The sequence below is a fragment of the Epargyreus clarus genome, unplaced genomic scaffold, assembly GCF_041222505.1.
Source record: "Epargyreus clarus isolate Ecla_fem2 unplaced genomic scaffold, WU_Ecla_fem_2.2 ptg000034l, whole genome shotgun sequence".
Taxonomy (NCBI): domain Eukaryota; kingdom Metazoa; phylum Arthropoda; class Insecta; order Lepidoptera; family Hesperiidae; genus Epargyreus; species Epargyreus clarus.
Window position 1 is genome coordinate 11,037,530 of NW_027332239.1, and position 13,813 is coordinate 11,051,342.

Genomic DNA, 13,813 nt, shown 5'->3' on the forward strand with positions numbered 1-13,813 from the left:
TTCTACATGTAGGTTTGAAACATTGACTTAATAAGAATTACTGCCTTTATTTGAAGGGGCCCATAGCCGCCCTCTCTATTGATGAGCGTAAAAACTTTTTTTATTATAATGCAATACAAAAGCTCGCAACATGTTAACAATATATCATTCCAACGCCCTGTGATTACGAATCTCAATCGCATGGTTCCGGGTTTACACTAGACAAATATTTCAAGCAGTTAAAATTGAGTACGATTTTATTAAATGTACTTCACGTCGTACGTATATTTAAGCTCGTTACGTAATATTAAGCTCTATTTCGGTTCGCTTTGAGTTGAAAAAGTCGTTCTATGCGATTTTAATTCATATTTTCCTATATAGTTTTACTAGCTTGTAGCATTACTATCGTGGCTTGCAACACTGGGCTCGTGTAAACCTGGCAATATCGAGTGACGCTTTCTCATAGCACATAATTCACACAATATCTGATTAATTTTAAATTCATTCTAGTACAACTTTATTTGCATATGCTGAAAAATTATGTATTGTCTTGAATACAATATAAAAATCAAAATTTACATCCACATTACACATGTTAATATGTATATCCAAACAACATTTTTGTGAGATCAGATTTATTCACTATTAACATAAGTTAATATACGATTTTTAAGATAGCACAGCTATACTTGAAAAACAAAAACTTAGTCATACATAAAATAAATACATAATAACCAATAGCTGATGTAAAATTTTGTATACCCAACAGATTAGCTAGCATTCAATTTTTTCTACCACATTTGTACCGAAACACCAGTCAACAGTAAAGTTTAATTCGAAGATTCAAATTTAATTTTTGAATAATATTAAAAACAGACATCCTCGACACGGTACACCAAGGGCGAGATAATATAATCTATTTATATTTAACACTTACATATTTATAACAATATTTATACAACTAACCGATCCACATAATCGTCCTCCGACATTCCTTCCGTATCACATATAACAAGGGCACGTATCACTCACCAAAACTTTTAGTCCTTCAAAGCACCGATTCTCAAATGCTTCACTATCGATTCTTTCAACCATATAAAACTAATCCCTCACTAGTAGGACGAAATTTTATTTTACACATCAATTTGCCAACTGATAGCCTAGCCAACCACATTTTATATTCCCTAAAATGCAACCTGGTATTAACCTGACTTCAATATCACAACATAATCATTTCTTTGTACTTTCCATCAGTTTGCAGTATAGTTGTTGCATGCAGTACTAACTTTATATATAGACACACACATTTTTTTTATATTTTTCTTTAATTTATAATAATTCCGTATTGTCCACAACGTAATAACTCTGAGGAATAAAGGCAAATTTATATCAACATACTAAAATCATAAAACAGACACTAGCCCCCCAAACAGCCAATATTTTATTTTACAAATTTACGATAAAAAAATCTTATACAATATTTTGTTCCTTATTTTCATTACAGTAGGCCCGGAGACCCCAACTCCCCTTACATACAATTATTTACAAAGGATATTTATTCACAAATAGGATTAATATTATTGAATACTTCCCCGAATTTACATTTATTTTGAAGATAAATAAACAAAATGTCGCCATTCTGTACTTTGTACAATAAAAATATATTTTACATAATCGTTTACACAGGAGCGCTTGGCTGTGTAAACAAGTCTACATCTAAAAGCATCCTAAAATATGTACAAACTATATACACAGAGGAAGACATGACCCAATTGTTGCATCCAATAAAAGACTCCATCCAAATAGAACCGTCGATAGAACCAATGTAAGATTAAACACTGAACAGAGCCCAACGAAATTTATACACGACAGTTTTTTGCAAGAAAGGAAACGATACGGGCAGCGACAATCGGTCAGTCTGTTTACATTTAACTACTATCGTATAAACGTTACAAACTTACATAATCTACGAATACGGGATAACTTCGTTGCGCAGTAACTTAAGTCTTATGAGAACGAGACACACGTTTAAGTATCACGAGCACAGCAACAACTCACTCGTCGGGTCACTCGGGCTTGCCGGCGGCGCGGGATAAGTTCGTTGCGCAGTACATTAGTCTTATGAGAACGAGCCACACGTTTAAGTATCACGAGCACATCAACAACTCACACGTCGGGTCACTGGGTGTTCACATCACAGCTACAACAGTGTCACTCGGTCTTGGCGGCGGCGCGGTGCGCGGGCAGCGTGTCGTGCCGCCGGTACATCAGCAGGTACGGCATGCGCGGCGGCTTCGGCTTCAGCACCTGCGCGTCCGACACCTGAGTCACCGTCGAGTCGTCGTACCTGCAAGAACACACAACACTCGAGTACTCGTCGATAAAGTATCCAAACGACGTTAAGTATGTAGTGAACGCTCAGTTAAGGTTGTCTACATTAACGTTTGTCAATTTCAGAGACGAAAAATAAATGACATCATTGTAAAGTTTCCTATTAATAAGCTTGGATAATACGAAGATTATTTAAATAAACATAATTTTGATTAATCGCAAGCCAAAATATTTAAATAAAGTAATAATCAACATATAATTTTTAAAAAATTACAGCTTTACAAAATTTTCTTTTAATAACAAAAGTGAAATTGCGCACTTTTTAATAATAAAAAAAAAATCGCATTCTCAGTCACAGATTGTGACGTTGTGATGATTTTATTTAACATGGTAAAGTTAATTCACCTGATCCATCCCGCTTGTCCGTGGTAGGTATCGGTAAGATAGTGCCCTTTGACTGCCTCAACGCCCTCGTGGTAGACGACAGCAAACAGCTTGTACAGTCGCTGCTTGCTTGTGTACTTTGAAGACATAATCTCTGTAAAGATTACAAAAAAAAAAACTATTTTTTTTGTAACAAACTAAATGTAATGTTTATGAACAAATGTGTCAATTGAAACTCAGAATCATTTTCTAACATTTTTTGCAGTTTCAGAGGGTGACCAGTATCATAACATCATAGTACCATTTTTAGGGATCTGTACCCACATGGTAATAATTTTTAATGACACAGAGTTTATATTACAGTAGTAGAAGATCGAACAATCAACCATAATGAATCGCCTAAGGATAAAATTATAATAAAATTAAAGTTATTAACAGAACAATTCAATTCGGAGTAAAAAGTGTGGGGTACTTGATACTTTAAATATAACAATCATGCTTCACTTGGCCAATTATTCTTTTATTTATTTAAATTTGAAATTATATTATCATCGTAATATGTTAACATTGCCAAGTGTACATTGAAAGCGTAAAGCAGATGCGTGTCTCGGTGAGTGGATACTGAATGATTTACATGTGCCTCCCAACATCATCATCGTATACTCCGAGGGTAGCAACGTAACTATAATCAGCTTCATATAACACCTCATAATCACTGTGTATAATGCCTATACTATTACACACCAACACATATTAATGAGTTGTAGACACATCAGACCAGTCGTAGACCATAGATTAATAAAGATTACTCACTCCTAACAAGAAAATGTAACCAGTTTTGACAATTGAAATTGTCACAAAATGTAGTTTTTAGATCATTTACGAATGAAACGATATTTCTCCGCACTTTTTCTTCGATTTCGTGTTTTTGCCTTAACTGAACATGTCGATATTGTTCCGAGTAAATTACAAATGTGTCAGCCGTTTAAACCATATAATGGCTGCCTTCAATTACAAGGTGGTGAGATATCTATACTTATCTATGTCGTATACAAATAACATACTTGGATCGATCTTTAAGTCGATGGGGAAGTCAATGTTCTTGACGATCTTGGCGGTGTGTCCGTCTGCGTCCAGCTGGAAGCACTTGAGGTGCAGCAGCAGCACGACGGGCAGCTGCTCGAGCGACAGCTGCTGCCACGCGTCCGAGACGCCCTCCAGCGTGTCCTTGCCGGCCAACAGCTCCAGCGCGTCCTTCACAGTGGTCGAACGCTGCAAATGTGTAATTAAAACATAAGTATTTCCGTACTTTTGTTGATACATTGTACATGTTAATACATTGTGCGTATACTCAGAATGTGTTGTCCTCATCGAAGTGAAATACTATGTAATCACTTTCAGAGACGAAAAATATATACCATCATTGTAAGGGTTATACTAGTACGTCGTTGGCGTCACAAGGTATATAGGCTAAGTAAATGTAATTGAAAATTGCGTCTTCTGTGTACATACAAAATACACTAAATAACAATACACATATATTTTTCACAAATAAAAATGAGCAAGTTCGTGATTGGGATTGAAATCGAATGTTTTTGTTTCTTGGTTATATTGCCATTTTGGACACCTAATTATGAATGAGATTATAGTTACATCTACGACGTCACAGTTCGGGCTATGTTACCTCGATGTCGAGCTGCAGCGTGAAGAAGGGCTGCACGGCGTCGGTGACGTCGTGGTGCGGCGCGCGGTGCAGCCGCAGCCGCGTGCGGCCGCGGAAGATGTCCGCCACCGGCGTGCGCCGCGCCGCCCAGCGCCGCTCCACCGCGCCGCGGTTGCGCGGGCCCATCACCTGCACGATCACAATTTTAAGCCTTCATACACTTTGATATCATCCACGACGGCATGCGATGCTGATTTTTAAGAATAAATTTATAAAGACTTGCATATGTAATGCAGCAAGGTGATAGAACCTTTTGTGGTTCCACTCCAGTACCCTTACCAGGAGTTTTTACGCTTTTGACAAATATGACTGTTGTGGTATTTGTTTACGTATTGGCCCATACTATTTCCTAGTTCTGACACGGTCCGCTAGGGGCGCTGATTGGAATTTGTATGGGCAAATACGTAAACAAATACCAAAACAGTCATATTTGTCGAAACCTAAAAACTCCTGGTAAGGGTACAGAGGTACCATCCGTCATATAATATACCTCAGGTAAAACTGCAATTATATCAAAGGTTGATTTTATGTAGCACTCACCACCTACCATTATGTAATCTGTATGCTTGTTAGCTACTTTTACTATACTATTACTACTTTACTTAAATTTAGGTATTAAATATAAGGGTTTCTAATTTAATACAAAGTAAATAGACTTACCTTCCATTCATTATCATCGTCATCCTCCTGGATGGGTTGTTCTTGAGTCACTACTCCATTTGGTCGAGCAGTGGTCTCTTTGGGCTCCTCTGGCTCCACTAATTTCATAAGCTGTAAAAGATAATATATTGTTAATGACTTATTTTGGTATGTAAAGATGTAGTAAAGCAATGTGCCAAAAGTGTGTCTAAAGTGCATTTTCTTTTGCAACATACGTGCAAACAACATGTCGATTAATTATTAGAATGTGAACATCGCGCACGAATACACATAATTAGTATCTGGTATAGTCCGCTCTAAATTTGTTGCGAGCAGGTGTAGTTATATAATTTGCTATGGCCACGAGATTAATTTCTATATTCAGAGCGGACTAGCAGTTTTACGCGGACTACAGCACTTAATATTTCTTTTCAAATAAATGATAACATCATTAATTTTATGTATGCATAATTAACACTTGCCGCCATTTTCTCCACCTACCCAGGGTGACTGGCACAGAATGCTATCAGGTTTGAAGTTTGCCCTTTTTTTATAGAGGTTCAGTAAATAAATAAATAAATAAAACAAAATAAACCTTAGTGAAATTGAAATAATAAACCACATACAAATGTAATCTATATCGCGTATCAGGCACCAACCTCGAGCATCTCATCGTTGAGCGAGTTGAGCAGGCAGCCGAGGAACTCCTCGGCGTCCTCCTGGCGGGCCTCCTGCGAGCCGGGGAAGGGGCGCAGCGCGCGCAGCACGCGCAGGCCGGCGGCGCCGTCCAGCGGCGGCCCGGCCGGCACCGGCGGCGAGCCGCCCGCCGCGCCGCCCGCCTCGCCGCGCCCGCCGCGCCGCGACACCGACAGCGGGCTGAACTCGTAGCACAGCTCCACCCTGCGCACGGAACTAACTTTACAGTACCGTTCGGTGATACTATGATCATCATTTAAATTATCTTCTGTATAAAATTCTCGTGTCACAATGTTAGTTACCGAAACGGCATTACCGATTTTCACCAAATTTTATATGCATGTTTATTTACTAGGTCTGAGAATCGGCTACTATCTATTTTTCATCCACCTAAGTGATAAGGGTTGTTCACCCTTTACATTTTTTGATTTATATGGCAACACAACGTTTGCCGGGTCAGCTAGTATTATATAAAAATTGCACACGCTTAGGGTATAAACAGAAACCACTACCATTGTAAATACCATCATTTTTTATACCTGTTGTTTAGCAATAAAATACTAATTACTGAAAAAAAAGATTAATTTGAAATTTAAATCAATGTTTTGTAAAATGTGAAATGTGATTTCCTAGTGGTCCTTAAACCTATATAAATTGAGGGTCGCGAGCGATCGCAACTTGATAAATTATAAAGTATCTTCATATCTTACGAGGTTCAATTTTGGAGATAAAATCAAAGATATCTTTACTAGAAAAAAAATACTTTAAATAGTCTTGACCTAACTCTTGAAAAAGTCAAACAATGCAACAGGTGTAGTGCATGACAAATTATACAAAAGAGAATTGATGTTATTTAAACAAGTGTTTACCACACATCATAGCCTATAGCCACAACAATTGTTTGAAAACTGAAGGACTAAAAAAGGTTCAAAATTATATTTTTTTATTTATGAATTAAAGACGTAAATTTAAACAACTTATTTAACTCAACAAATGGCAATGATAGTAAATTTGTAAATAACAATAAACTATAAATTACTACCTTTGAAAATGGATTGTTACAAGATAACAATTGATTATTTCACTTTTCATCAAAACAACACAAGAAAATTAAATAGTTGAAAAACAAAGTTCACCTTCACATACATAAATCAATTAACTATTATAAATGTACTTGAAATGAGGTCAGTTGGGCTTTTTAATAAAATTATATCAAAGCATGAAACTTCTTTGTTAATTTTAATTATTTAACAAGAAAATAACAGGTATGGTTACAAAGCGAAGGTCGAAATCTGAACATTAGAAACAAGTATTTCAATACAAACCTACCAATGCAATATTTAACAACATAACCTATCGAACACCAAATGAATTTTAACTTCCAGAGTAAATTGAAAAGTGAAAAATGTTAATGTTAGTGAAATTTTAAGAATTGTATTTATAGAATCTAACCAAAATTGATTAACAAGTTATTGAACAACTTACATTGAATCAATTACAGGTGTGCTAGACTTGCCGCGGCGCGTTTGATACGGCAGTGCTTTCAGCATGTTGTAGAAAGGGGGACAAGCAATCAGAGCCTGTAGGATTGCGTTCACGTAGCAGTAGTTGGAGCGATTTGTAAGACCGCGCGGGAGCAGCGACACCGGCCGGTTGTCCAGGATGTACTTTGAGAGGAATTCTGAAATTGAAAACAATATCGTTTAACGTTTAATCGCATTTTATGAACAATAAAATTGTTATGTAATTTATATCAAGTGACTTGTTATGTTTTACAATATATTTTATCAAGAAGTAAAATGTTTAATTTGATTTTATGTAATTAAAATTTAAAGTTTAAACATTGAAAATTTTTTCATCATCATGGATAAGAATTAATTACTATTAAGATAAAATCAATTGACTTACCTCCCATCCTGTATGAGTTGGGATCATCACTGAAAGGGGAGGCAGGAACGGGCAACGCTGGTGTTGGCTCCTTGTGAATAGGGATTTCCCTAACTTCCGGAGCCGGTTGACTTGATGGAGTAGAGAGCTTCACTGGCGCCGTTGTGTTCACATTGCTGACGGCGTTCACAGAGGTCTTCTCAGAGTAAGACACTGCAGGTGTGGCAGCTGTGGTTGGCGGTACAGGCTTTGGCGTTGGCGATGACTTGTCAACCACTGCAGTTTGCAGTGGCGAAGCATCAAAAGGGGGCACCTTGGCTACTGGTTTTTGTACATTTTGCGCTGCGGGCGGCGTTAAAGTGGTAGGACTTGAAGGCTCTTCGGTATTAGGGACTGCCGGCGTTATTGTTGTTGTAGTTGTAATATTTGAGGGCTTATTAGAGAACAAGCTCGCCCAAGATTTTCCTGGAGCGGGCTGTGGCTGCGGTTGTACTACTGGAGGTGGTACAGGTTCCCCACGGTTCCTAGGAGTGGGTGGGGGAGGAAAATCTGACGCAGTCGGCGCCGGTGGCGGCGGTTGAGGCACTGGAGGGGGTTCAGGCACCACGGGTGCTTTCCTAGAATGCCCAAATGGAGGTTTGTTGGTCACTATCACTGGCGGACCCTGCGAATGCAGCGTAATTGAAATAGGCATTGGCGCCTTACTAGGCGGCAACGGTGGCTCTCGTTTAATATGCTGCTGTTCTGGAATCATTACCAATTTATCACTCTCAGTATTATCGTTTGACGGCGAACGATTCGTCGTTCCCTCTCGTTTCTGTCTATTTCCAAATGGTGCTTTAGGGGTTGATACAGATTGTTGCACTGGAACTGCAACTTGCGGAACAATAGGCTTTGTGGGCGGTTTCCCTCCAGAGAAAGGCGCCGCAGGTCCTTTTTGAGTTTTCCCTGTGACGGGAGGAACTTTATTTGTAGCAGTTTGATTGCTTGGCAGAGAAGCTGTGGGTGCAAATGTTTTTGCCGCTCCTAAATTTTGTGTAGGTGTGACGTCTTGGATCTTTTCACTGGGTGTCCAAGCTGGTTTAGTAGGATCAGTCTTAAGTGTAGGTGAAACTTTTTCAGCAACGGACGTTATTGGCTTTGCTGTATTAATGTCAGCAGGCCGCTCTTGTTTAGGACTGCTCGGTCCTTTGTTATTAATTTTAAGATCTTTAATAGGCAACGCCTCCACCGATGCAGGTGTAGACGTTGATACAACAGGTGCTGTAGGTTTTTGATCTTGCATCTTTTCTGGCGTGTAGTTTTTACTGTGATTCTGCCCTTGAACAAAGTTCTTTGCATGAACATTGAATTGATGTGGTGTGGTCTGGTGTGGTGGTGGTTGCTGTGGTATCGGAATCGGCGCATGATGTGGGGGCGGTAAGTACATCGGTGGTATGTATTCTACGCCAGCTTCCACCGGTGGTCCATATGGCGGACCAGCGTAATGTGCATTGGCATAATAAGCATCTACTGCTTCTTGTTCCAGTACTACTTCCTGAGAGTACTCTTCGGGACCTTTTTCGCCCGTATCACCTTCGACCGGAATGGGATATTCAGGATAATATGGCGGATACGCATATGGGCCATACACGAGCGGCTGGTACATCGGGAGATGGTACAATGGCGCACCCTGAGCTTGCGCCGCAGGATGGTAATATTGCGAGTACGGCACGTAATACGGTGGGGGTTGTGGCGGCGGCGGCGACGGAGCCCGCTTGCTACGTCGATCGCGTCTGTGGTTGCGCGGCGGGCGATCCACTTGATGCGGCGGCGGGATGTACTGGTGCTGCGGCGGCTGGTAGTACTGGCCCATGTAGCCGTGCACGTTCACGTTGGCGGTGACCTGGCTGACGTACACGTTGGGCGGCGCGACCGGCCACTGGTGCGGCGGCGGCGGGTAGGCGGGCGGCGGCTGCACGTAAGGCGGCGGCGGCGCGTTCGGCGGCGGGCCCGCAGCGCCCCGTTGCGGCGAGTGGGGCGCCATGTCGCACTCGCCGCCCGACAGGCTATCCAGGCTGCTCGACACGGTCGGTGGGTCTGCCGTGCTCGATGAACACGATGAAACTTCTGCGTGAGGGCATTACATATACGAATTGATTAATATTAATCACATTAACATAAAATCTAATTTAAACTGCTACTATACACACCAGTATCTACTTATTTTATTTTTACCAATTTCTCTGTATGATTTCATTTACTTTAGCGATTACGTATTCTATAATGTACTTAAAAACTTAATTGAACCAAAACTAATCCTGTTACAAAATACTTATTAGTGTTAACTTCGAAAAACTTACTTTCATTTATAACGAAAACAGAGTTACTTATTACATTCCTCAGCGACGAAACAACCTTGTGATAGTTATAGCGCACGAGAGCGCGTCGATTGCCCAACGATTTCCGAGTTAAAGCGCGACTTACCTACTGCAGGTTTCGTCCAACCGGCGCTCGCGATGGACGCAGAGTTGTCAGTGTTTTGCTGGAACAATGCGCACTGCAAACTGCTCAACTCTGCTTCTTTCACATCTGATAAGTCTAGGAACTCATATTCCTGAAACACGCCACATATATTAAGTAAGCCTTAACAAGCAATCACTGCTTGTAAGCCTCGAAAATTGTAAGAATATAATAATAAAATAATAATAGTATCTGAAGTACAAATGAACTAGAGGTCAACCTTCTAAGTGGTCACTGCTGTTATTTCTCTCAGGACTAAGTTGGACCACCATGTAATTGTCTTATCTCGCCCACCAAGTCAGGTGGTATAGAAATAGGTGGCAACTTCTTTGCTATAAACCGATCATAAATGTTCTGCTGCTTAAACACGGCTATATTACACTCATAAAATAAATACTCCCATAGCAAATCACTTTGCAGCTCATTTTAAATGTTTATGTATGCCTGATGACATTTAAGAGTTTGTGTTTATGTCTATCTCCCTACCTACCTTCCTACAATTATTGAACTAAAATGATTCATACGAGCAATACTGCAAATGGAACTCTTGTACTAAATATTTTATATTTTATGTATTTACCCAAAAAAAACGAAGTGTTTTGTTTCTAGTTGTATTAGATGCATATTAAGAAGTAATATGATTCTGTATGGTTCATAAAACATTTTAGTAATTGTATCAAGTAGTACAATTTTTCACAGTACCATTGTAACTTTAATAACTACTTTATTGCTTTATTATAGTAACATTTTTTAAGACTTTGATGACATGTATAATATAATTTTATGAAAAAGTTGTAGATTTAGCAAGAAACTCTTGGTCAAAATGTAATACTCAAAATAACAGCATTTTACTAATTGAATATGAAACTGTAATTAATATATTTGTGTTTGTTCAGGCTAATCAGTGTTTTTGATGAGACTTTACCATGTCGTCTATCAAGTTCACAAAGCAGATCGGTAAATTTAAATTCTCTGCTTCAAATACATGTCACAATGTTAGAAAAAATACTTTTGACTCTTAAATTGTAATTTTGAAGAGTAGATTGCTTTGAATGATATGAAAACTGGTACTGGTAAGTCAAGATAAAGACTATGAATATATTGTTGATCAATTGAATTTAATTTAGTAGTTTTGGTTTGACACTATTTCAAACACAACAAAACAGGCAGACAAAAATTCTACAATTGATAGAAATTGCTATTATTACACAGTTCTCCTAACTATATTTCTTACAAATGTATTCGCAAAGCTTACATTCTTATGCAATTAGCAGAAAGCAGTAATTTTGATATTACAAACAGACACTTCGATTTTATTTATTTGTATGTATAGATAGGACCTGTTTAGAAGTTTATAAAATGTACATTTAATTTTAAAGCATATAACAAAATTTCTTTTAAATCAATTAAGAGATTGTTTATTTCTCAAGCTTTTATCAAAAATCAATTGCTGTTTGCTAGTCTCGCTAAAACTCTAGAATGGTTAGACCGATTTGGCTAATTTTAGTTTAGAATAATTTGTGAAAGTCCAGGGAAGGTTTAAAAGGTGAGTAAATATGAATTATGAATATAGATTCTGAGGCAGTACAAAGTTTGCAGGGTCAGCTAGTATATCATAAAAAACAACAACGGAACAAGGCTTCATTCAGAATTTAGCTTTTTCATTATCAATAAGAGTAATCACTTCTTGTGACGTTTGAATCAAGCATGATACTTTGCATATTCATGGATTAAATGGTTAGTTTAAAACTTTACTTATTCACTTTTAGAATTTGTTAACACATTTTTAAATATATGTATTTTTAATGTATTTTTTCCAGTTATCTTACTAACATTTAGTTCTAGAGATATACAATATTTTTCATCTTGATTATATTATTACCATGAAAATAAACACTTTTACAGTTACAAAGAATTTTAAATAAACTGTGATTGAGTTGCACTTGTCCTAAAAATCCTTTAACTAATTTATTTATGAGAATTAAAAATAAACAAATATTTAAAATATACCCGACGTGAACCTAAATGATGAATTTATGTTTCTGTTTCTGGGTCTGGGTGTTTGTGTATTTGTCTTTGTGTGTGTGTACATGGCACCCACGATACAGGGAATCCTAGTGTGGAGCTGTGAGTGTAGAAAGCGTTATATATATGCTTATAAATATATTTATTTATGTGGAGCATTCAGTATGTAAATCAGTGTTATTAATGAATTACTTTACTTACTATCTATAATGTATGTATCAATTTGATTCTTTTCATGTTTTTTTTGTAGTTTTCAATTATGAAAGAAGTAAAAAAATATTCCCTAATGGGTACTACATGTCCTACTTAACCCATATGTTGACAGTAGTGAATTATTTATACACATCAGTCAAGATCAATTAAGTGGGTACAAGTATTATAATATCTATGAAATGTAATATATTAGAATCATATAATTACAACAATAAACTTAGTTTTCAAAACTCTATGACCTTGAAATTTGCAGCAAATGAACAGGAATGACATCCATCGTGAACATTGGACTTTTCTGTCAAATTTCTAGGTTATACGATTTTCAAACACATTTAATGCCACATATTTAGGAATTATTACAAAAAATACTATACAATAAAGCCATAGGCCATAGTGCAAAACTGTGTTACGCAATTTTCCCCGGTGCCGACTAAATAACAACAACAAATCCATCTATGCACATGTGGTTTGTCAAGTCATGTAATACGATGCATTGCAATAATGAAAATGACATACCTAGTACCAATGTTTATCGAATCGACTTCCTTTGTATTCCCTTTTGAATAAAGTAAGTAATTTCAGCCTGTAATTCCTTCTTTTAATAATTTAGAGCTGCAAAATGTGTGGAACGATTGGAGGACTATAAGATGGCGTAATAACGCTCGACCCGAGCGGCTCGGTTGCCGGGTGCCATGTATTGACAAATCAACAAAGTTGAAATTCTTATTGTGCAAATCCGAAATTGGACACCGTCTACTAAATGAGAACTATTATCACTTACCTCTCACGTGCACACAAATTCTGGAAAGAGATTTTATCTAATGTAATGGCCAGTTTCAATATCACCAAAACAAGAAACAAAAGCCAAACAAAATTAAAGTAAAAAACTGCAACTAAGTTATGCTTACCGTTTTCATCAAAGCCATGGCCTTTTACAGGACACCATCACGAAATATTATTGTAAATATTGCACATGTAAAGGGGCAGCGGCGTAGCAGGATAAAAATCTTGGAACGGGATCAACGTCGAGGCCATCCATGCACTCACCGACACATAACAGGATATGACAAAACCCGCGCCATTCCATTTTCAACTTTTATTCAAACAACCAATGAAATTGAAGGATACACTTCATAGACACGAATTGTAATTATGTTTGAAATGTTGCCAACTTGATAGGATGTTACGACAGTCCACAGACAATATTTTTCTTTCATTTATATTTACACAAAGATATAATAAGTTTTAAGCCAATAAATATTTGTTTTTTACAAAATAAAAATTTAATTTAATATTTTATTATTATCCTTGTTTTAACATAGTTATAAAGGAGATGTTTCAAAATGTATGGGCTCCCGGCCACCTTTTGTACACTATACTAAAAACTAACGGTCTTATTCATAAAAAGTTATAGCATACTTATAACGTTGCTAT

The 13,813-nt window shown here is 37.6% G+C and overlaps 1 protein-coding gene across 3 annotated transcripts; it reads right to left on the bottom strand.

Annotated features, from left to right (window-relative positions):
* Positions 1 to 1,963: 1,963 nt before the first annotated feature.
* Positions 1,964 to 13,471, bottom strand: Usp10 (ubiquitin specific protease 10). 3 transcript variants are annotated; one of them, XM_073091429.1, is made up of 11 exons: positions 13,288 to 13,471; positions 13,161 to 13,180; positions 10,106 to 10,235; positions 7,661 to 9,748; positions 7,238 to 7,433; positions 5,716 to 5,956; positions 5,078 to 5,188; positions 4,379 to 4,546; positions 3,759 to 3,966; positions 2,716 to 2,848; positions 1,964 to 2,326 (listed from the first exon to the last, which is right to left on the bottom strand). In XM_073091429.1, the coding sequence occupies exons 4-11, from the start codon at positions 9,663 to 9,665 to the stop codon at positions 2,191 to 2,193; spliced, it is 3,198 nt and encodes a 1,065-aa protein (XP_072947530.1). In that variant the 5' UTR covers positions 9,666 to 9,748; positions 10,106 to 10,235; positions 13,161 to 13,180; positions 13,288 to 13,471; the 3' UTR covers positions 1,964 to 2,190. The 3 variants fall into 3 exon arrangements, with proteins under 3 accessions (XP_072947530.1, XP_072947529.1, XP_072947531.1); XM_073091428.1 differs by lacking the exon at positions 13,161 to 13,180; XM_073091430.1 differs by lacking the exons at positions 13,161 to 13,180; positions 13,288 to 13,471 and adding an exon at positions 12,896 to 13,118.
* Between the last annotated feature and the right edge of the window lie 342 nt (positions 13,472 to 13,813).

Coding starts and splice junctions, on each gene's coding strand:
- Usp10 (XM_073091428.1), bottom strand. Junction 3,967..4,378: donor CGCTGCAGCTCGACATCGAG/GTAACATAGCCC, acceptor ACACATTTGCAG/CGTTCGACCACTGTGAAGGA. Junction 2,327..2,715: donor GGACAAGCGGGATGGATCAG/GTGAATTAACTT, acceptor GTGTTCTTGCAG/GTACGACGACTCGACGGTGA.